The sequence below is a fragment of the Cicer arietinum genome, chromosome 4 (assembly GCF_000331145.2).
Source record: "Cicer arietinum cultivar CDC Frontier isolate Library 1 chromosome 4, Cicar.CDCFrontier_v2.0, whole genome shotgun sequence".
Classification (NCBI taxonomy): domain Eukaryota; kingdom Viridiplantae; phylum Streptophyta; class Magnoliopsida; order Fabales; family Fabaceae; genus Cicer; species Cicer arietinum.
The window spans coordinates 3820719-3842764 of record NC_021163.2 but is presented as its reverse complement, the minus strand read 5'-3'; the positions used below and the strand labels follow the sequence as shown (position 1 = coordinate 3842764).

The following is a 22046-nucleotide window of genomic DNA, read 5'->3' as shown; positions in this document are numbered from 1 at the left end:
GAGGGAATAACCATATTTACTCGAAAATTCAAGTCGAACTTTTATCTTAGTTCCATATAAAATGTAAATTTTATGAATTGGAGGTGAAAATTAAGAATTCATATGATTCTATACCATCAGGGACTCTCCAGCGAAACTCATGTAAAATGGTACCAATGTTGTGTATAAGACTGGAGAAGGGAAATGTTCTCATATCTATTTGGTTGTTTATTTATTTAACTGTTTTAATAGGGTGTAGATATCCAACTTGGAATGGCAATTGATAGCACTAAAGCAACTCTTGCAGTGAAGCGTAGACTTGCATGTGAGATGGTGAAATATTGGCAACAGGTACAAATGCAAAAGATACTTCCACAAAATATAGTTTCAATTGTGGAAGTGTATGGTTGTGTTTTGTTGAACAATTCTTTTGTGGATTGCATTGCACAAAACAAATCTTTGTTTCAATTCTTTTTTATGTTGACAGAATATTCGTTTCAAATCTATATACTGTGTGCGTGCACACACGAGTGTTCATTAGTGTGTTAACATGGGCATGGTTATTCAACACACATTAATATTGTTTAGACTGATTTTCTTTCAGGCTCAAGATAATATTATGAACCTTCCATTGTCAAATGGTTGGGGTGAAAAGCATCGTCTTAATGTCAAATGGAAGTATATTGAATCAAAGGTTTGTGTTTTTTGTCCCCTCAGTTATTTTCCTCATGCTATCTGGTTATTATGTTTTATTGCATATATGGTTTCTTTTTCTTTCATCATATTCATGTATAACTCAGGAACTGAGTATAGAAGATGCATTCAACTGATGCAAGATAATGATATGTTTATTGTAATGATTTACCAGGCTGCGGCATATTATTATCATGGTTTGATTCTTGATGAGGGAAATACTGAGAAATCTCACGGGATGGCTGTAGCCGCACTGCAAGCAGCGGATGAGTATTTCAAAGAAAGTAAAAAGCTCTGTGAGGCATTCAATGCAGCAACTCCATTGTCAAGGTCATCATTACATTTTCTTGTGCTTATTGTTATGCTATGTGTCTTCTGTATGATGTGATAGCGTCCTTAGTTATATTTAGCTTGTGTTTGGAACCAGTAATGAGTGCATGCTATATACATGTGAATTTGCATTAATCGTGTCTGCTTATTGCACAAATGTGCATGGCTTATGCGCTAATGACCTTAGTCTTGTGCCTCCTTTAGAATTAGAGGGAATGACATGTGTTTCTCATGATACTTCTGGTGTGTCAACTTCTTATGCCTTTAGTAAACGTGATGTTCTACTAAAATATCTTAGCTGGTGGTGATATAGGTTTACCTAGCTATATTAAATTGCATAAACTCCAAGAAAATCAAGAGTTGTCGTTTGAACAGACTCATAATAAACTTATAATTTGTTATGGTGTTCCTCTAATATCCAACTTTAATATTCTAATCAATGGTTGATAATCCTTACTTTACACTCTAAAGTGAGTTGCTCGCTTTAAAGGAGTCTAATCCATATTTTAAGAGAATCCGAGCTGTGTGCAGTCACAACCATATGACAGCACAGTCAAACACACCTTGGTCGACCGATCAAAATCGAACGTTACGAAAATTAAAACCTACTTTGAACTCTGGATTGTCCAATCTTGATCAAACAAGATGCGTGTGACTGTGTGCAATCACACTGCATCCAATCCAAATCTAGCTGCCCTATTTATGAATGAAACCTAGCTCTCTTTAAGAAATATAGTACTTTTGGTAGCATCTTGCTAGTTTACAGTCCACCTAACTTGCAGTCATGATGCAGAAATCCACCGCTGTGGGGGACCATGAAATATCTATCTGAGAAAATTCCCAAGGATACTTCAAGCAAGGTTCGAATAAATCGTGATCTATACACATATGAGAGGTAAATAAACTTTGCTAAATTCATGATTAAAAGTTACTGTAATAATTTTATTTTGCATAGTAAAATGTAAAGAAGTACATGGACTAATAAAATTACATTTTGTTATAAATATTTATTTTATTACAGAATCATGGAAACGGCGCCGACATTGCCTGATTTTGCCTTAGCCTTGAAACCAGATGATTATCAACTTCCTCAAGTGAGTCCCTCTTGGAGAACAGAAAATGTGAAGGGGGAACAAAATGGCTCCCCCAATCATCTCAAGGGTTGACAAATGACAAAAACTAAGCAATATCAACTTAGCTTGAAGAAGAAGCAAGGGTGATTTTTCAAAGCTTGTTAATGTCCACAAAGGAAGCAAATTCATTATTTTCTGACTTTTTCTCTACCTTCTACCTTTTTTTCTTCATAAATCAAATTCCTCATATCCTCCACAACATTTGAAAAAAAAAAAAAGAGAGCCAACAACTGGAAAAAGTCTCAAGTTGTGTTCAATGTAAACAAAGGGTTGACCTTGCCAATACCCAAATCCTCCATTTGTTAAACCAAGTTGTATAAGTTGGTTGGTGTGTAAAATTGACTTGTGCTTTGCATGGAAAGAACGATTTCCTTTAAGTGTTAAAAATCTATAGAGTTTGATATGCAAGGGAATTTATGATATACTTATTTAAACAAGGTTTATCATACAATTGTGTTTGTGATTTGACAATCAAACCGTTATGTAAATACTATATTTTGTTTTGATTAATATGATTTTTTTACCAAAAGATAGTTCTGATTAATATGATTTTTAAAAATATATTGAAGAAATAAATAACAAAACAAAAATTTCAGACAAATTTGCTTAATTTTTTTAAAATTTTAAACTATTTTAACCCTATTGCCCACTTCGTCCTATTACTTATAAAATCAACCAAACTATAGTTTGTATAATAATCGCTTCACTTAATTGATACAGTCGGTTGGTCTTCCTCAAATTCATCCGATTTCAACTCAATATTCATTATTTTTCGACTCCAAAAAATTTAACACAGTAATAATTCAATTGACAAATATCTTTATTTTTATCTTTAATTATTCTTTTTTTTTTTCAATTACTATTTTCAAATTTGTTTCTATGTTTACTATCTTAGTTTGCATTATGTCGTAGATAAATAGATAAAAAAAAAAAGAGATATGTAATGTTATAATTATATAAAAGTTAAATATAATTAAAATAATATAAATACTAAGTGTTTTAATTATTTTTAAATATGAAAATAAATAAATGAACTATTTTTAGCATGTCATATATATAATATAAAGATGGAAGGTTTAAATTATTATTTTTTTTTTTTATAATCTGATTATCCTAATCAAACAATATTGATCTTATTGGTTTTGTTAAGATTTGTTGGAAAAAAATCTAAGACCCGAATGAAACCAATCCAATTAATAAATATGTTTGGTTCATATTTTATTTTATCACAAATCCAAATCAAACCAACTATAACCTATTTATACCTATATATCAAATTACTCAAACAAATTCTATTGCATTATGGAAAGGATAAAAATCATTGCCACGTTACTTTGGTACACTTTGTGGACCCCTTTCTTATATGTGCAAAAGATTATCTTGCCCACTACCACCATAAATGAAATGCGTCAACACAGCCTTTACATTGCTTTGACAAAATTCAAGTCTTTACTGACACACAATTTAAAAAAGTAAACCATCGTTAATATTGAGTACAATATAGTGTCACAGAATTAGATTTCTAAAAAATAGATGGAATGACATTTTTTTTTTTTTCATTCCCCCAATTTGAAAGACATGCAATGAAACGAAGTCTTTTAATTAAATACTTACTCTTTGTTCTTTTTTCATAATGTATTTCGTTTCCTATCTTGCTTCCCACACCAAAGTGCATAACCAGTGTAGGAAAGTCGTCCCCTCATGGTTTTTTTAAGTAAAAAAAAATTCATTTGTCATTCTTTAAAGTTATTTAGAATTATAGTTATTGTTTAAGAACATCAAAGTAAAATAGCGAGAAAAGATAAATGTAATCTATTTTAATTTTTTTATAAAAATATACTAAAATTATTTTCTTAAGATAGTTATAGTAGTGTTTTTTAAATAGGAGAAAATATGAAATAAATACAAGTTAAAACTCTTTGTTTTGTCTACTTTCCAAACAATATAAGTAATGAGAATTTTGTATCCAACCAGAGCCAAAGTTTCTGCATGTTTCATTGTCGTGATTTTGTAATAAGTTTCTGCATTCCTTCTTGTTATAATCAATATAAGAGCATGATCGGTTGCTCAAATAAATAATCATCAAATGAAGACTGACTCAAAAATACAAGGAGATTTATGCTCCTGAAAACTTCCAAGACTATATCTTACCCTCAGAATTCACTTGGGGTAGAGCAGTGTTTCAGAAAGATATTAACCTCTTAATTAAGCTTTAAGCATACATTTCTTCGTCTCACTTTGACATAACTTCAAAACAAACAATTTCTTCATAACTCCAAAATCTTTACATATCCGATATTTGAAACTTGGACAATGTTATATATGACAATTTAAACACCCGTTTTGCTTTTGGATTGCGAGAATTTGATCTCTATATGAGAACATTCAGATATGCTGAAAAGTTGCAAGAACATGAGTATCTGATCCCCAATTGTATAGTCCCTCCGGAATAAAATATAAACAAAAATACTAATTGAAAAGTTGATGTATCTAGTTAAAAATTAAGATCAAATACATTAATTTTTCGGTTACCCTTTTTACTTATATTTCATTCCAGAGTAATATGCGTTAAGCAAACTTAATGGGATACGAATTTTGAGAATATTGCTTCAATAGAACTTCAGTGCAAGAAATTACATCCTAATCTTTGACGCCATTTGTATCATCTCCTTCGGCCAACTGATTTTGCTTCTCTTGTTCCACTGTTGAAAAATCACCAATCCATTGTAATGTCACATTGTCAACAAACAGTCCACATTCATAGAACACAAGCAACTCAAACAAATGTGTATAAACAAATTCAAGTTCAAGTCAAACTACTAGGATAGGATCCTGACTTCTCTTATACTACTAACAAGAATTTGTAGATAAGAGAATCTGCATAGACATAGCTGTGAAAAACTATAGCAAGCGGTATTAAAAGAACCTGTGAGATTTGAAATTGCCAAAAATACGAATTCATTAGTCAGAACCTGAATTATGAAAGTCATTTGCAAGAAAAATACTGACCGAATATTATTGGTTTAAGGCAAAAATGCACTTTAATCAGTCTCAATACTTAACTCCGATTCTGATCACTCGACATTTTTTTAATAAAAAAAACATCAGTAACAATGTCACCAATTTTGTACTAACTCAGTGTGGTCAACCACGAATCATGAAAAATAGCAGTTTGTTAAAATTCCACTACACTACAAGGCTATAACGCCGCAATTTGACAATATTTTATACTAAAAAGCATTTCATAGAACAATAGTGATATGTTCAAACTTGACTATGTTATAGCACTGTTATATCGGCTGTTTCACAACAATGCAAGAACTTTAAAGACGAAGTGCATATTCAGAAATCCATTGGAGAGATATATACTTTTGAATTCTCTCTGACAGATTTTGAAACCAACTAGAACACCTGGAATCGAAGAACCAAAAACGGTGGATCACATTTTTGACTTAACTCTTAAGTAAATCAGATTCAAAACCTAATCTTCATTCAACGGTTTTGATCCACTAATTTCAGTCAATGCTTGAATTCTTAACTACCGCAAATCCAGGTGGTAGAGTTATTCTATCTATCAAAATAGACAGCCTCATATATGATTATATCTAGCCTCCCAACTTTGTCTGTTGCAAAATTCCTTAGCACCCATGAAGCACCAACCCAGACACAAACACAAGACTGACACCAGTAGGCAGTAACAATTTAATCAAATAGAAGTAATTGAATTTAATTACATGTGTGAGTATTACACCAAACATGTCTTCAATTTGAAGTGTCAGCATTACATAGCTCAACACCAAAGCTAGTTTTCGGAGACCAAAAAAGTCTCCACCAATCCAATTCAAAATATCTACTAACCAATTCACCATTTTTCGCAAATGTATCAAACAACTAACGCCAAATAAAAAAAAATAAAAAATAAAGAAACAGTGAAAAATTCATACCCATGAGTTGATAGAGAGCCTTCTGAGTTCGTTTCTCGAGCTTATCAAGCTTCTTCTGCACATCTCTACGCAAATCCCAATTCGGTTTCTTAGGAGCAATATTAAGAAACGGATCCTAACAAAAAGTAATTGAAACATTAAAGACAATTAAAACAAAAAGAAACAGAGTAAAAATTAAGAACCAAACAAAACCCTAACTAACCTCCTTAGGTTGAGTTTCAGGTTCAGGCTCAGGAACAGAAACAGGATCTTCGAATTTAGGAAGCACTGCAGGTGCAAGCTTTCCTTCTTGAAGATGTTTATCGTGAGGAACATAGTTACGGAACTTCATGCTTGGTTTTTCCTCTTCTTCATCATCTTCTTCTTGGTTATCAGTAACAGTTGGTGGTGGTTGTGGTTGTTCGTGTTGATCGTCGTTGCTGTTAGATTCGGGTTCGGTGGCATTGGATAATTCTTGAGCGGCTCTTAGAGCTAGGAGTCTTTCTCGACGTGAAGCAACGGCTTGCTCGATCGATTCCTCTTCGCTACCCATCTTTGTATCTGTAGCTCTGATTGTTTACAAGCAAACCCTAACCCCTCTTCTGTTCAAACTCAATTGCACAATCCCTATATAACACCCATATTTCTCTCTCTTTTTTTTTATATAAATATTTTATTTTTGTTTTTTGCTTGTCTTTTTTAATTTTATGAACTTACTTCACATTTTTTGAATTGGTTTATCTGAGCACCGTTTCTTTTCCTTTTTTCAACAAAGTCGTTCCAGATTATTTTAAATATATATATAGCTTTTATTTTATAAAAATCTAACATCATTCTTTCATTAAATTCAATCTCTATTAATAACCTCTAAACAAATTTAACTAAAAAACCAGTTTTTCTTATTGACTATAAAAAAAAATTAAATGTTGTTTATCAATATTAATACAAAAAAAACTTACACAGTTATTCAACCAAATTTCATCTGCCAACTTTTTAAAATATTTCAACAAACATAATATAATTAGATAGATATGTACAACTTTTATTTATTTATTGATTTACTAAAAGAAACTTTTTATGGCTGGTATAGAGCGATTAAACTCTTGACAAAATTCATACACAATTTCGAAATTAAAAAAGAGTTTAATAACTATGTAATGGAAATGAAAAAAAAAATTAAACAAATGACCAATCATATTTCACTTTAGTGTTATGTGATAATATTATTTCTACAAATACGTGCATATTACATGATTATATGTGATTAGATATATATCTGAAATTTATTTAAATTGTCACATACATGTTGAATTGAATGAATGGATATACAATAACAAAAATTACACAATCAACCAAGTCCCATATGTTGTCTAATGAATGTTGTGAACCAATAATAATACAAACAGAAGACAAATACAAAAATATTGTAAGAACTGCTACAAGCCTACAATAGCAGTTTATTATTCATAAAAGAATCAAGTTTTCTAATTCCAAAGATAAAGAAAATCACACTCATACTAAGGCAAACTCTCCCGTGATGATGAGATTTAAAGTTTCATTCTGAAATTACAGTTACTAGCCTTGATGCTTACAAGATTATTAGTGGATAAGCTATCAACCACCAACTGGCATTGACCCAACACTTTCACCTTCTTCAACTTCAACCTCCCAAGTTTGATTGCAACCGGTGCGTGAATATCGAGTTCCAACGGAATGCGTCCTGTCTGCTGTTGTTGCTGCAATGCCGCCATTAACGTGTTTCCCGACTGGACTTGACCTGTTAACGACACATTAAGCACTGTTTTGTTCTGATGACCTTGGTAGAATTCAGGTAAAAACCCTTCACAAAGCTTTGTGTTTGTGTACAACACACTCAACTTCCCTCCTTTCTCATAGTAAATACCAATCTTCTTGTTTGGATTTTTTGATGTGATCTTCACATCAAACTTTGCATACAGACTCAAGTCAAAGTTAAGCCTTAGATCACTTATCCTCAGTGTGTCAACTGAGTAATTTGGAAGCTTTGGTTTGAAGACTATGTAAAGGGTTCCTACAGTTGCTGCTAAGATAATGAGAAGAAGGACTAGTAAGCTTAGTGTCCAACATATGCACTTGCAAAAGCAGCTTCTTTTTCTTTGTGGAGGAGGATGGTGCACTGGTACAGGGATACCCTTTTCTGATCTAGAAGAACCTGGAGGTACTAACGGGGTCCTAGGGTGTGGTTTTGCTTCCACATCCATAGGGTGGATTCTCTGTCTCTGATGATCTGACATAAATGATGAATACTAGTGATTTGCTGAGTGGTGTTCAATCTAAGATTTTGTGGTTATAACTGGTAACACTCCCACCCTTTTGTTGCTTCTATATGAAGACACTCCTAATTTGACTTCTAATTGTGAAAATACTGTTGGGGGTGGATTGGTTGGTTCTGCAATAGGTACTTTGGTTTGCGGTTACCTTCCTCACCTACAAACTGTGTAAATTACCAAATAAGATAGTGGTAGTTCAGCTAAATGTGGATACTACGTTGACTTTAGACAAATGTTTTGTTATTTTCTGTATTTTCTTTTGTTGTCTAGAACTCCTGTTGTAATATTAGTATGTATGACAGACACGATTCATTATCTCTATCTAACCCATAACAATAACATTACATACACGTATCTTCACATCACTCTTGATTTTGCCACTTTATTTTTGGCACAAGGTGATGTATGGAGAAGCTTAGTGACCAAGCAGTATTCTTTCAACTAAAACAAATTAATGGCTTGTTGGTAATTATTGGCATAAGATGATCAGAAATGCATATTGACAATCTTAAAACCAGCTTCACAATTAAGGAAACCTGATACTTACTCACTAAGAATGTGTGAGAAAACACTATGGTATATAGGTAGGGTGAATATTGTTGTGTTAACAAAATCTTAGCCTAACAATTTCTCAATGTCTTTAAAGACAAGGAAATTTATACAGCAAGTTAAACCACCAAAACAAATAGTACCGAGAAAAAGCATCTTTTGTCTTTGATTTTCCATAATAAAACACTTGAGAATATAATGTAGCTAACAGTAGCAATAGATACAGACTTCACAATACATTTAGCATCTTGAGAAAGGACCAGAACTGTTATGTTTTGTTTGCCAAATGTGTGATTAGAAGATTATACAATTTATAACCAATTGAACCGGTTTGCGCTGTTGACATGCTGATGCTATGCAAGTTTAAGAAGAGAAAAGTGATAGTTTTATTCAATTTCAATCTCTTGTGGAGCAGCTTCGGTGGTTGACCCTTCTGCATTGGTTTCTTCTTCACTAACACCAGAAGCTTCAACAGTCCTCGTAACCCATTCCTTGAGAGGCTCCTCGTTCAAATCAAGCCTTAAAATGCCCGCAAATATCCCACCCAAGAATGCCACTGGTTCCTGCAGATTAAAAACAATAGCAAATTTTCAATGCCAACCGATGAACATTCTTGTGGGCTGAACAGAATGCTTTTCAGCCCATAGAATGGTGACAAAATTGAATATAGCTACATCATAGGAATCAGGGGATAGATAGCAACTCAGACAACTGTTAGGGTGGAAAAGTGTCACATATGGTCTATGGTAGACCGATGTCTAAAACCACTCAAGACTACAACGACGACCGACATCGCCACCTTTAAGTAAAAGTTCAAGGTCATCCAAGTCCTTATGGCTGAGATAATGACCTGATCGGTGTTGATTCAACAAAAAGAAGAGAAAATGGATATAAGTTGAATTTTGACGCATCGATATTCATTGCCCTTGTTTTTTGTCAGCTCAATACTAATTGGGTCATGGTTTTAGTTGTGATGACAATAATACCACAAATTTCTACTTATGAGGAGCAACACCGATTGTTGTTACTTGTTAGAGTTTGAATGATTTTCAAAAAACATCGTTTCACCCTATAAGTCGCCAACAACTTGTTGACATATAAAAAGACATAAGAACTACATTTAAAGATTAATGTATTGATAAAAGATAAATGTAATATTATAATCTATCTATCTTTCTTTCTACCAATGAATTGCATGTCACCTCTGGTAATTTGGTTTCCCACCCTAAGACATTCCGTTCTCATACCAGTGAAATTACACAAGTTCATTGCTACCAGTTAGTTAGTTAGTTAATAGAGAAAGGAAGCATACAAATTGATGATAAAATTAACAAACAAATAAATTCTAATGGTTCGTGTTGAGATATTAACTGATTTAGTTTGCTATTATTAAGATATGCTCTTCTTTAGATATATTACTTGCATATATTTGTTCTTTTCATGTATATAATTTTGTTTTTATTTGGATTGATATAAGTTTGATCTAGTCCAGATTTATTCCCTTAATTAAGAGATTATCTTTGTACAGTTTTGATAATAAATAATATCAAGCTGAGAGCTAATTTATCAAGTATTCAACACCAAAAACCTAATTCTCGAGTGTTCTTTATGTATTACCCTCATGAAAGAAATGGCAATCCCAATTTCAACCATGCACTAAAATGAACATGACTTTTGCATCACATTTTTCAGTGGTTAGATGATTTGGAATCAGAAGATGCGATAGCCATATGTGTTATGTCAATATCTCTTAAAAGTCTTCATCATTAGCTCATTGTTGTTTTCGGTGTTCTCCCGATTTTCCAACAAGTGGTATCAGATCCATGATTCTACTTGGTGGAGAAGCGGTAGTGGGGTTAAGTCTAGTAATGTGGTTGACCCAATCTTGTAGAGGAGATTTGTAAGTAGTTAATTCCACATCGATTAAGAATGGACTAATAAAGTATATATAAGAAAAGGGACACATATTCCCAATGTCTTAAAAAGTTTTGGTAAAGATGTGGTGTGAAGATGTGTTGTTTCAGGGTACTGATGTTGCTCATAGTGAAAAATAAGAACAAATAAGTTCATCAGATGTGAAGATATTGTAATGAAATATAATCAGCACATGAAGATAGGTCAAAAGTTATTTTAATATTTTTCCTCAATGCACCTTCCACTATATGCAGAAAAGTCATTTGTTGATAAATCAATAGTAAGCAAGCATATTGACTATCTACAGTTGCAAAACAGGCCACATGAAACAACTATCTGGAACAGCACGATGCTAAATTTTGCAGATATCAGATTACGCTAATAACAAAAATGAAGAAGAAAAAAAAAAGAATACCTTGAAAGCTTGTTTGACGATAGGGTCTTGTGCGGGATTAAAGAAAAACGCTGTAATCTTGTTTCTATTACCAATTCGAATGGAATGAAAACCGATGGTTCTGGTTCTGGTTCTGGTTCTGGTTGTGGTGATTTGGCCCCGTGAAAGTGATGATGGTAATAACCAACATTGTTGAGTGCGTTGCAGTGGAAGAGGGGAAGAATAACAAGTAAAGAGAAGAGACATAGCTCGCTTCTATTCTAACTTCCAACTAATCCGATTCTTATTGTTGGGCCACTATTTTTCCACCATTAATTTCGATACAATATTTGGGGGTTTTATTCACAATTTTCTTTTCTATTTTTTGTTTTATTGGTTGGAAATCCAATTGTTTACACTATTTTATTTACATTATTTATCTTAAAATATTATTTAAGTATTTTATCTGTTTGTTGTAATTATTTTTTAATAATAAAATTTTAAAAAATAATTAAAATAAAACATTATTTTGAAAAATTATTAATAAAATTTATTTTTTAAAAATATTATTTATTAAATGTAATTTTATTATATTAAATTTTTAAAATTAATATTTAAATTATTGAATATTAAACTTTTTTTTAAATTGAGAACAAATGAGTCTGAAACTACGGATATTATTTTTAAGTTATGATAAAATGTTTTAAGTTTATAAATAACTTTTTCTTTAAAATTAGTGGATTTGAATCTGTCACAGTAGCTGTGTCATAGACGTCCGATCTGAATGGATGGCTGAGATCAATTTACAATGTAAAATAGGTTATGTAATATGAACCATTTGATCTCATACCAACGATGAAGACATAATATCAACATGTTGCAATAATTGCAGCAGATTGCGGTACAAAATTTGTCCGGTTTGGATATAAAAGTGTTTGGTGACATATATGCTTAGAATTTGCCTTAATTACAACTCAAATATCACTTGTAAGACATCCAACATTAGGTGTGTTTGTGGTATAGTTTAGATTGATTTTGAAACAAAAATTAATTCCATTTAAAGATAAATTCATCATTTCCTTCCTCAGCTACTTCATCGAGAAATAAATACACAAATGAAGTTGAATTGTAGTTTAAAATATTCTCTTTTAAAAAATCATTTTGAAAAGGTTAAACGATAAACATTTAGGATGTTAAAAAATGTACCCAAAAATAATAATCAAAACAATAATTATGTTATATAAACACCAAAAGTAAGGAAAATTAAAAATAGATATAAAATAAAGAGAATGATATATATTTTATAAAAGAAATAGGAAGTAGAAAATGGATATGTATAAGTGAATAGTGATGATCTGATAGAAGCACGTGGCACGCGTGCAACATTTGAGAAAGCAAGGTGTCTGATTAGGAAATGAATTTGGGTGATATAAGCATGCAAATGCAAACAAAATATTAATTAAGTAATTTGTTGGTGAGAGAATATTAAAGAGAATCCTGTATGTGAGTTTTAGTGAGGCAAAAGCAATTAATGGCAACACGAAGATATACATTCGGAAGTTTGGAGGAGGCAAACCATGGAGATTCCATAAGAGCAACATTAGCTGAATTGATATCAACTTGCATATTTGTTTTTGCTGGAGAAGGCTCTGCTCTTGCTCTAACCAAAATATACAAAGATGCTGGATCATCAGCTGGGGAGTTAGTTGTACTTGCATTGGCTCATTCTTTTTCACTTTTTGCTGCTATTTCATCCACAGCTCATGTTTCTGGTGGACATGTTAATCCTGCTGTTACTTTTGGTGCTCTTCTTGGTGGAAGGATATCTGTTATTAGAGCACTATACTATTGGATTGCTCAACTTCTTGGTTCTGTAGTTGCTGCTCTTTTATTGAGACTTGTCACTAATAACATGGTATAGTATATATACCCTAATTTCCTTAACTTAATTAATTATTTCCCTTCAATTAATTACTTGTTATTTGTGTAGAGACCGCAAGCATTCAGTGTGGCAGTTGGCGTTGGTGCAGGGCAGAGTCTCATACTTGAGATTGCGATGACATTTGGTTTGATGTACACTGTTTATGCCACAGCCATTGATCCCAAAAGAGGAACCGTTGGAACTATTGCTCCCTTAGCAATTGGACTTGTTGTTGGGGCAAACATTCTAGCTGGTGGCCCGTTTGATGGAGCATGCATGAACCCTGCTCGGGCTTTTGGGCCTGCTTTAGTGGGCTGGAGATGGCATTTCCATTGGATCTATTGGGTCGGTCCATTACTTGGGGCTGCAATTGCAGCACTTTTATATGAATATGTTATACTTCCAACTGTGGCTCCTAATCCTAATCCACATCCACATCCACATCATCAACCTTTGGCTCCTGAAGATTACTAGATACTTTAATTTAAATATGTATTATGCATGTAATTAGTAAGCCTTGTCTTTCTCTTTTTGCTTCTCAGCTTATCAGTATGTGTATGTACTTTTTAATTAATAAAGTGTGAGCCCCTATTCACTTAATAAAATCTAAATCATAGACCAACTGTTTTTATAACACGTTCTTCATTTTTATAACTCCTGCTTGCACTTAAATATTACTCACAATCTCTCACCCATTCATGGATTTCATTTTAAATTCTATGTATATATACACCCTATCAACACCTAATGAGAGAGAGAAAAAAAAATTAGAAAGAGATAAAGAAAAAATTAGAATATTGAATGAGTGTAGAGAAATTATGAGTGTTTATGTATTATTATTGTTTTATTTAATATACGGATTCAAACTTTACAGAATTGAACCAGTTTTCTTTTTCAAATTTTTGTAGTTATTTCTCAACCACTACAAAAAAAAAAACTTGACTTACAGTGATAGCACAAAATCGTGGATAAAAGTTTGTAATTCGTAGATATAGGACAAAAAAAATATACCAGCGACATTTTTATATATCGTCTATAGTCAATAAATATCAACAAATATCAACGACAATTTTACGACTTTTGACTGTACAGTTTGGTGAGATTTTGACAATTATTTTTTCTTTTAACAAATAATTTGTTATTTAGTAATGTTATTACGTAAAATTAATCAAATTATAATGTAAATAATATATATATATATATATATATATTATATTCAAAATAATATAAAATCTTACAAATATATATGAAATTGAAAATAGTTAAACCATTTTTAAATGAGAATATTTTAGAGTATTTACTAATCATAAAAAAAAATTATCTTACTAACATAACAAAGTTAAGTCTTATATAACCATCTCAAAAGATTTAAGAAAATCATTCATTTATTTGTCAAAATTTCATCTTCATCAATAAAATAGTTTTTAATTTTCACCTATAAGCAATAAAAAGTAAAAGAGAGAGGAGGGTATTCAAAGAAGCTCTCATACAAATTGAGGGTATGAAAGATTTTGCATCAGAAATGAAAAGTTTTGGAACGGGACTATGAAATTTTTTATTTTAGAGTCGAATGATCTATACTAACTATTTAACGTTGTCACTAAATATCTATCTCTAAATACCTATCTATACCTAGAACTTCTCTTTCAGTGTCAATTTGTATATTATATCTATACCTACAATATTTATATGTGTTACTAAAAATAATTGTTGGTATATGACAAAATTCTTGTAATGAATTTTTCTTAAATTTCAAATTTAGTCTACTTTAAAAATGAATTGAGCCAATTTTCTTTTGATATGTATATTAAAGTTTTACTCGAACTTTATGAAAATATCCTACTCTAAATACGCAGTTAATTATTATTATTATATTTATATTTTTTATAATTACTCTATTCAACCAAACAATTTAAATTAAGAAGGATGAATTTCAATTACTTTATTCACACGCAAAAAATAATTATAAATAATCAGGAAATTAAATCAAAATTTTGAATTATATAAAATTCAAATCTCCCTAAACTTTTAAATTGTCTCTTTCAAAAGCAATATTTTAATATTTCAAATATTATGATGATTTTATACTCTATTTTCGTCCAAAATTAATAATAAATGTGTTTTATAATACTCTGGAAATAAATGTGTTTTCTTTCTGAAATTTTTTATACTGTTATTTCTTTATGTTAATTTACATTTATCAAAAGTACTCGCATTTCAATTTTTTCATTCATATATACCCTTGCAATTCCTTTGTATCATGCCACAAGATGTATGAAGAAAAAAAAAAAGTAAATTCTTAGGTATCCATAAACAAGTAGGTAGCACTAGTACTCTTTAGACAAAATTAATTTAAATTTACTTAAATAATAATTTAATTTAAAAAGTAGTCACACATAATACATTAAATTTAAGTATCATATCCAACAAAATTTTGAAGTATGAGAGTGTTAAAATATATTACATATATGAAGTATAAGAAAAGAAACCATATCATATTGTTCTGGAATCTCATTTACAACAAACCCAATAATGTCCTCGGGTAATTTATTCAAAAACTACAATTAATTAATCAGTAACAATTGAACATTTTAAATTTTTCAACATTTATTAGAAACTTTATTTTCTCATTGTATCATAACATCACTAATATAAAGTTCATAAAAGACTTTTATTAGTGAGTGAGTGGACATTCATTATAAATATTTTTGGTCGTGTAATTAGTAAAGATGACTGATATACTGTTAACCTAAGGATTTAGACAAAAATTTGATGTCAAATTTTTTTGTAGTCCTATATGATTTGACACATTATTATTCCTTGAATAATTTTCACACCAACAATCCATGAAAAACCTTAAAGCATTAATATATTAGTTTATTGACAGTTAACATATATGTCCAAAAATACATTTTCATTGATTAATGGACTGTATAGATGCACCGGATAGATCGAGAGCAATAAAATTCTGTTGCAAGAGAAAAGCCAAAAGCTATGGATCGAAAATAAAAGCTGATCGATCCGTTTGGGTGGACGAACCAAAACACATTTCCATTTTTGTTAATTTCTATAAATATTAATGTCTTAACATTATATATATTATTAACTCTAAGAAATTAATACATATATGACACCTCTTGTATGTTTTTACGTAAGTGTTCATAATTGGCAGGCACGTTAGTTATTATCTCTTACGTAGTACTCATTAATTTCTTTTTCTTCTTCTTTATCTACTTGTTGGATACGTGTTCTCCCATCTCACCAATCATCATCATCATCATAGCACTATATATGGTTATGTCAATCACCTAATTCTCCTTAGGTTGGAAGTAGCTAGGTTAATTAATTAATATATAGCAATGGATAAGGTAATGGTTATGTTTTGCATGCTTATTGCATATACATGTGCTTGCTCATTAGGGAGGAACAACAAAACCATGTCCACTGCAGACATGAGTTATTTCACAGAAAATGGACTTGGTCAGACACCCCCTATGGGGTAAGTTATATTCTTTAATTATATCTTTCTTCTCATTCTCAACCATGCATGTATCTTTCATATATATATATATGTGCACTTTTCATTTTTTTTTCTTTAAATTTTCTTTTTTGATACATGTATATATAATATATGCATATAATAAAGTATTTTATATTAATAAGAAAGGTTAATTTACGTTGAATGATTAATTTGAGAAAGAGCTATAATTAATTAGTTTATATTATAATTTAAATAAATATAGACCAGGTTAGTTTATTTTGGGTAATATAATATTTTGCATATTGTATGGTCATGGGTGGTGGTATTTGTAAGCTACTAAATAAATAAAATGACGTATCCCGTTTTACTTTCTTCTTTGCCGAATCATATATACCGTTATTGTAGCATTAATAAATATATAAAACAAAGGATAATGTTTAAAAAACATAACTTGTCTGGTTCTACTCATGATGATAATCAGATGGAATAGTTGGAACCATTTCGGCTGTGATATCAATGAAACTTTAATCCGAAGTACAGGTATGTTCATGTTTTTACAATTTTGATATACATAATTTACTTAACTTGAACTATATATATTAATTACTTCGTTGTTTCAGCTGATGCAATGGTCTCAACTGGCCTTGCTTCCTTAGGCTACAAATATATTAATTTAGGTACGCAATAACGATGCCTAATTATTAATTGATTGACTAATTCTATATAATTATATTTATTTGAATTTAATCAGTATACACCAATGTAAAATAATTTTTTAAGTTTCTTGTCAAAAAATATTAAAGTACAACAAAAACTTGTTTAGTTATAGAGTATATCTAATATAAACCTCTAAAAATAGTAAGGTCTTGAACCAAAACTATACTAGACATTCACTTAACTAAAGTTTTGATTATGTATAAACTATTATATAGACCTTTATTTTAATAATATTATTCTGCGTGATTTTTAGATGATTGTTGGGCGGAACTTAATCGAGACTCCCAGGTAATTAATATACATCGTCTTTGAATTTGGTTTGTATGTTTTGTTGTTTCCTTCCTATATTTTTCCTGGTTTGCTTGAGATATATTATATAGGTGAAGTTAATTTAAATTTTATAGATTATTATACTATATTAGAGTGTCTATTTTGGATACCTTGACAGGGAAATATGGTTCCCAAGGCTTCAACATTTCCTTCAGGAATCAAGGCTCTAGCTTATTATGTTCACGGGAAAGGTTTGAAATTGGGAGTCTATTCAGATGCAGGGTATCACATTAACCTGTACTTGATGAGCATGACAATGATTATTATTAATTCAAGCATTTATTTATGATCACTTACAATTTTTATGCAGAAATCTAACATGTAGTAAACGTATGCCTGGATCACTAGGACATGAAGTGCAAGATGCCAAAACATTTGCTTCTTGGGTATTATGATCTATACCATCACATTATTTAAAAGTCATTTTTCATTTCTACAAAGATTACATTCTATGTATAATCTTAAGTTGTTGAAAGATATCCGATTTAAATTTTTCTTTAGGGTGTTGACTATTTGAAGTATGATAACTGTGAAAATAATGGTATTAGCCCCAGATTAAGGTATGTAATCTATGGCCTTCAAATGCAAATATGTATCAACATACTTAATGTTTTATAAAAACAAGTTATTGCTAGTTTCATACATTTTGTAAAAACAGGTATCCACCAATGAGTGAAGCTTTGTTGAACAGTGGAAGGCCAATCTTCTTCTCTATGTGTGAATGGTGAGTCCAATTGGTTATAATGTTTATCATATACAAAGAAATGATTATATTCCATTTGCTATAAATTTGCCTCAAAATTATTGCTTTTTCTGAAACATGTATATACAGGGGACGGGAAGATCCAGCAACATGGGCCAAAAGTGTGGGAAATAGTTGGAGAACAACAGGAGATATTAAAGATAACTGGAAAAGGTCAGAGTTTAATTAATCATAACTCTAGATTCATACATTTTATAATGTCTAATTGTCTATGTTTAACACAATAGTTGAGCTGAAGTAAGTATCAGCTCTAAGAATTCACTATTATATATAGCATAGCATATTCAGTTACTTCTCTTAATTTTCCATATTGTGATTAACTGATTTTACTCCCTCCCCAGCATGACTTCCATAGCAGATGCAAATGATAAATGGGCATCTTATGCTGGACCTGGAGGATGGAATGGTAATTAATAACCTTACTTGTTATGTTATGCATGCCATTAAACTTTAACAGCTTTGCAAATTACAGCAAACATCAATATTAGGTCCTAATGTATACCATTAATGCTATTTGGATATTAGATCCTGACATGCTTGAAGTTGGAAATGGAGGCATGACTACAGAGGAATATCGTGCCCATTTCAGCATCTGGGCATTAGCTAAGGTGCATAAAACAGTGTTTAGATACTTGTTGTTGACAATGCAATATATCAACATAAGTTTGTTGTTTAACTATTTTTCCTGGGTTTAAATAGGCCCCTTTATTAGTTGGTTGTGATATCCAAGCAATGGATAATACCACATCTGAATTGATAAGCAACTCTGAAGTTATTGCAGTAAACCAAGGCAAGTAGACTTTCTTGAAAGATAAATGCATTGATTTCTTCAAAAGAGAATGCTTTGAAACTTACAAGCTTCTTGTGGTCTTGCAGATACACTTGGAGTTCAAGGAAAGAAAGTGAAAAGCAACAGTGATTTGGAGGTGATACTAAATGCCTCTCACAACTTATAATGATGCTAAATGTTTTCATATTTCTATATAAAACTTGTATCTGTACCCTGACAGTAAATTCAAACTAATGCTACCTTGTAGTCAATATCATATGTGTATCATATACATGTGCAAAATATGTCATAGTTCTTGCACACAGCTTCTTAATAGAAAGCTATGATGACAGGTATGGGCAGGACCTCTCAGTAATAACAAAGTAGCAGTGATCTTATGGAATAGAAGTTCATCAAATGCAACAGTGACTGCATCCTGGTCTGACTTAGGCCTGGAATCAGGAACTATAGTTGATGCTAGAGATTTATGGGATGTAAGTTAGACTTATTTTTCTCTTTACTGTGCAAAGAAATTTAGATTCCTACGGTTTTGATGTTGTGTGATGATTTCTGCAGCACTCAACACAATCATCGGTTTCAGGAGACATCTCTGCTGAGTTAGCTTCACATGCTTGTAAGATGTATGTTCTGACTCCCCAAAGCGGTTAGTTTCGAGTGCCAGAGAAGAAGATAAACAGTAGTTGTCAGGTTTTGATAATTACTGTATTGGCAAAGCATTCACACATTCACTGCTCCTAAACTAAAGGGGAGCGACAAATGAAGGAACAGAAAATTATTTTTCATCTAGAAATGTAAGAATAAATATACAAGTCGGTCACCAAAAAAAAAAGTACAAGTCATGTGGTCAATGAGGTAACACTGAACGTAATGGGGTAATTAAAGAAGTGACTGGTGTCCTGACCCCAAACAAATTCTACTATACTGAACGAAGATAGATGATTTATATCTGACATGAGATTATCTTACTGTCTAACAATGATGTCATAACATCCAAAAATGCACCATTTCAATATGTCTAAAAATAAGCAGAAAATCTAAAAATGCTTGTCATATCATGTCTCACTAACAAACGAAACAAAGCATATGTGTAATCAAACATATCATAAGCCAGTTTATGAAGCTAGACCAGTGCCAATGCCATGCAGGGCCTGCTTACAAGTGATGCTGCAACTAAGAAATAGCTCTCGGAATTAAGACAGAGTAGAAGTGGGACATTCATTTCACGTTTCAAACATCAAGCTAATTCTACATTAAGTTGGACAAACTTGGGCAGTAAACGAAAGCATTAATAGAAACTCATATATAAAATGATAAAATACGAAACATTCCTCAGACATGAGAGTGAACATCTAGGAAATGTACAACTAACTAATGAAACAATATATGACATTCGATGTTTTTCACAAGACCAACACATCATGAACAACATTTATCCACTCTGCCATTTACTTGGTTTATATTTCTCACGGTCCGCGCATCTTCTCAACAATGTGCCTGCTCTTTTCTTCAAGATGGCGCCTTTTCTCTTCCAATTTCTCCCCCATCTTCTTCCCCAAATCAAACATCCTTTCTTTTCTCCCCATTTTCTTTGGTAGTTCATCTTCCTGTTCAAAGATATGATTTTGTTTCTCCATCACCACCAAACTTCTATGCAAAGAGGGGAATTCAGAATTGTTTTCCACCTTGTTTTCACTAGTTTCGAGTTGATTGACGTTCTGCAACGAAGGTTCTTTAAAATCCCTAGTTTCTTGTGATTTTTCATTCTCTAATAAAGGCATTGTCAGTTCTTCCAAACTGCTGCTTCTCTCTAGTGTTAGTGAACCAGAGAAACTTGGCAGTGCTAAAGAATCTGATGATTTACTAGTTGGCTCTTGACAAGATTCGATACTCTTCGGGTTTTTTGGTTTGTTCGTTGGAACATTACTTGAGGTGTTTGCACTAGCTTCCGACGTAGCTTTCTCTCCACCAGAAGATTGATTATTGGTATCAACTGAAGTGGAAATTTCATTCCGAAACTCTTGGTTAATCCATATGAATGGAGCAACATTTGGAGGAACCCAATCATCCTTCTCTGCTAACATCCATGGGATACTTAGGTTTTCACAATTTGGGAGCACTAAATTTTCCAAAATTGCTTTCTGCAGGACGAAAGTTAAATTTGTTTTCAGCTAAAAGCAGCCTTTATCCTTTTTAAAGAGAAATGGAGTTTAGACACATTTCTTAGTCCACTGAAGTTTGCCCAAGATTTAGGATGTCAACGATATTGTCAAATACTACATCCATTCCTTTTTAAATGTCGTTTAAGATTGTTTTACATAAACCAAGAAAATCAATAAATTTTGTTGTTTTTGATAAAATTAATTTTCTCTTTCCTATGATACCCTTGACTATTTTATTATCTTATAGATTTCTCTGTAATAAATAATAAGGGTAATATTGCAAAAATAATACTTAATGTTGCATTGAATTTTGAAAACGACAAATATATATGAACAAAATTCTTCTACAAAAGTGACAGTTAAAAAGGAACGAAGGAGTACGTAATATGGATTTGATGTATACATAAATATGTAACAAAAGAAGGCCTTTGTTAAAGTCTAAAGAGATATTTAATGAAAAATAGATATTAACAAAGCCTGATTTCATTGGTCACACGCTTAACAGAAGGGTCGACATTTATAATAAGAGAACATTTTGGCAATTAAAGGAAGCCCATATAAACTGACAGAAGGACGAAAAAACTTTACAGAGTTATCATATTTTTAATAATTACTGATGCTGATAGTATATGCGAAATATTTCTAAAAAATTTAAAGATCTTTTTAGAAACTTGAAGACCCC

At 31.5% G+C, this 22046-nt stretch overlaps 7 protein-coding genes across 13 annotated transcripts in view; 3 read left to right on the top strand and 4 right to left on the bottom strand.

The window, feature by feature from the left end:
* The window catches only part of LOC101515213 (uncharacterized), a 6337-nt gene extending 3692 nt beyond the window's left edge, over window positions 1-2645 (top strand). For all 6 annotated transcript variants that reach the window (XM_004495436.4, XM_073367884.1, XM_073367887.1 and 3 more), the window contains 5 exons: window positions 232-330; window positions 584-673; window positions 848-1002; window positions 1796-1897; window positions 2024-2645. In XM_004495436.4, coding sequence (XP_004495493.1) covers window positions 232-330; window positions 584-673; window positions 848-1002; window positions 1796-1897; window positions 2024-2168 — 591 coding nt within the window. In that variant the 3' untranslated portion in view covers window positions 2169-2645. The remainder of the gene's footprint in view (window positions 1-231; window positions 331-583; window positions 674-847; window positions 1003-1795; window positions 1898-2023) is intronic.
* Window positions 2646-4379: 1734 nt separating this feature from the next.
* On the bottom strand, window positions 4380-6707 carry LOC101514671 (uncharacterized). The gene is made up of 3 exons (XM_004495433.4): window positions 6282-6707; window positions 6080-6194; window positions 4380-4837 (listed from the first exon to the last, which is right to left on the bottom strand). The coding sequence occupies exons 1-3, from the start codon at window positions 6609-6611 to the stop codon at window positions 4776-4778; spliced, it is 507 nt and encodes a 168-aa protein (XP_004495490.1). The 5' UTR covers window positions 6612-6707; the 3' UTR covers window positions 4380-4775.
* A 691-nt stretch (window positions 6708-7398) lies between these two features.
* On the bottom strand, window positions 7399-8462 carry LOC101514344 (NDR1/HIN1-like protein 6). Its single transcript, XM_004495432.4, has one exon. It carries the CDS (start codon window positions 8329-8331, stop codon window positions 7606-7608), a length of 726 nt encoding a protein of 241 aa, XP_004495489.1. The 5' UTR covers window positions 8332-8462; the 3' UTR covers window positions 7399-7605.
* Window positions 8463-9056: 594 nt separating this feature from the next.
* LOC101514012 (UPF0426 protein At1g28150, chloroplastic) lies at window positions 9057-11549 on the bottom strand. Its single transcript, XM_004495431.4, has 2 exons — window positions 11246-11549; window positions 9057-9479 (listed from the first exon to the last, which is right to left on the bottom strand). Exons 1-2 carry the CDS (start codon window positions 11468-11470, stop codon window positions 9303-9305), a joined length of 402 nt encoding a protein of 133 aa, XP_004495488.1. The 5' UTR covers window positions 11471-11549; the 3' UTR covers window positions 9057-9302.
* A 1125-nt stretch (window positions 11550-12674) lies between these two features.
* LOC101513679 (probable aquaporin TIP-type alpha) lies at window positions 12675-13746 on the top strand. Its single transcript, XM_004495430.4, has 2 exons — window positions 12675-13118; window positions 13194-13746. The coding sequence occupies exons 1-2, from the start codon at window positions 12735-12737 to the stop codon at window positions 13596-13598; spliced, it is 789 nt and encodes a 262-aa protein (XP_004495487.1). The 5' UTR covers window positions 12675-12734; the 3' UTR covers window positions 13599-13746.
* A 2687-nt stretch (window positions 13747-16433) lies between these two features.
* LOC101513035 (alpha-galactosidase-like) lies at window positions 16434-20155 on the top strand. Of its 2 annotated transcripts, XM_004495428.4 has the most exons (15): window positions 16434-16623; window positions 17087-17145; window positions 17226-17282; window positions 17576-17610; window positions 17771-17874; window positions 17963-18038; window positions 18154-18212; window positions 18311-18376; window positions 18485-18568; window positions 18757-18821; window positions 18941-19023; window positions 19115-19205; window positions 19292-19341; window positions 19538-19678; window positions 19761-20155. In XM_004495428.4, exons 1-15 carry the CDS (start codon window positions 16484-16486, stop codon window positions 19851-19853), a joined length of 1203 nt encoding a protein of 400 aa, XP_004495485.1. In that variant the 5' UTR covers window positions 16434-16483; the 3' UTR covers window positions 19854-20155. The 2 variants fall into 2 exon arrangements, with proteins under 2 accessions (XP_004495485.1, XP_073223261.1); XM_073367160.1 differs by lacking the exon at window positions 17226-17282.
* Window positions 20156-20484: 329 nt separating this feature from the next.
* The window catches only part of LOC101513359 (uncharacterized), a 6134-nt gene continuing 4572 nt past the window's right edge, over window positions 20485-22046 (bottom strand). The window contains exon 7 of the mRNA XM_004495429.4: window positions 20485-21343. Within this exon, the coding sequence (XP_004495486.1) occupies window positions 20669-21343 (675 nt within the window). The 3' untranslated portion in view covers window positions 20485-20668. The remainder of the gene's footprint in view (window positions 21344-22046) is intronic.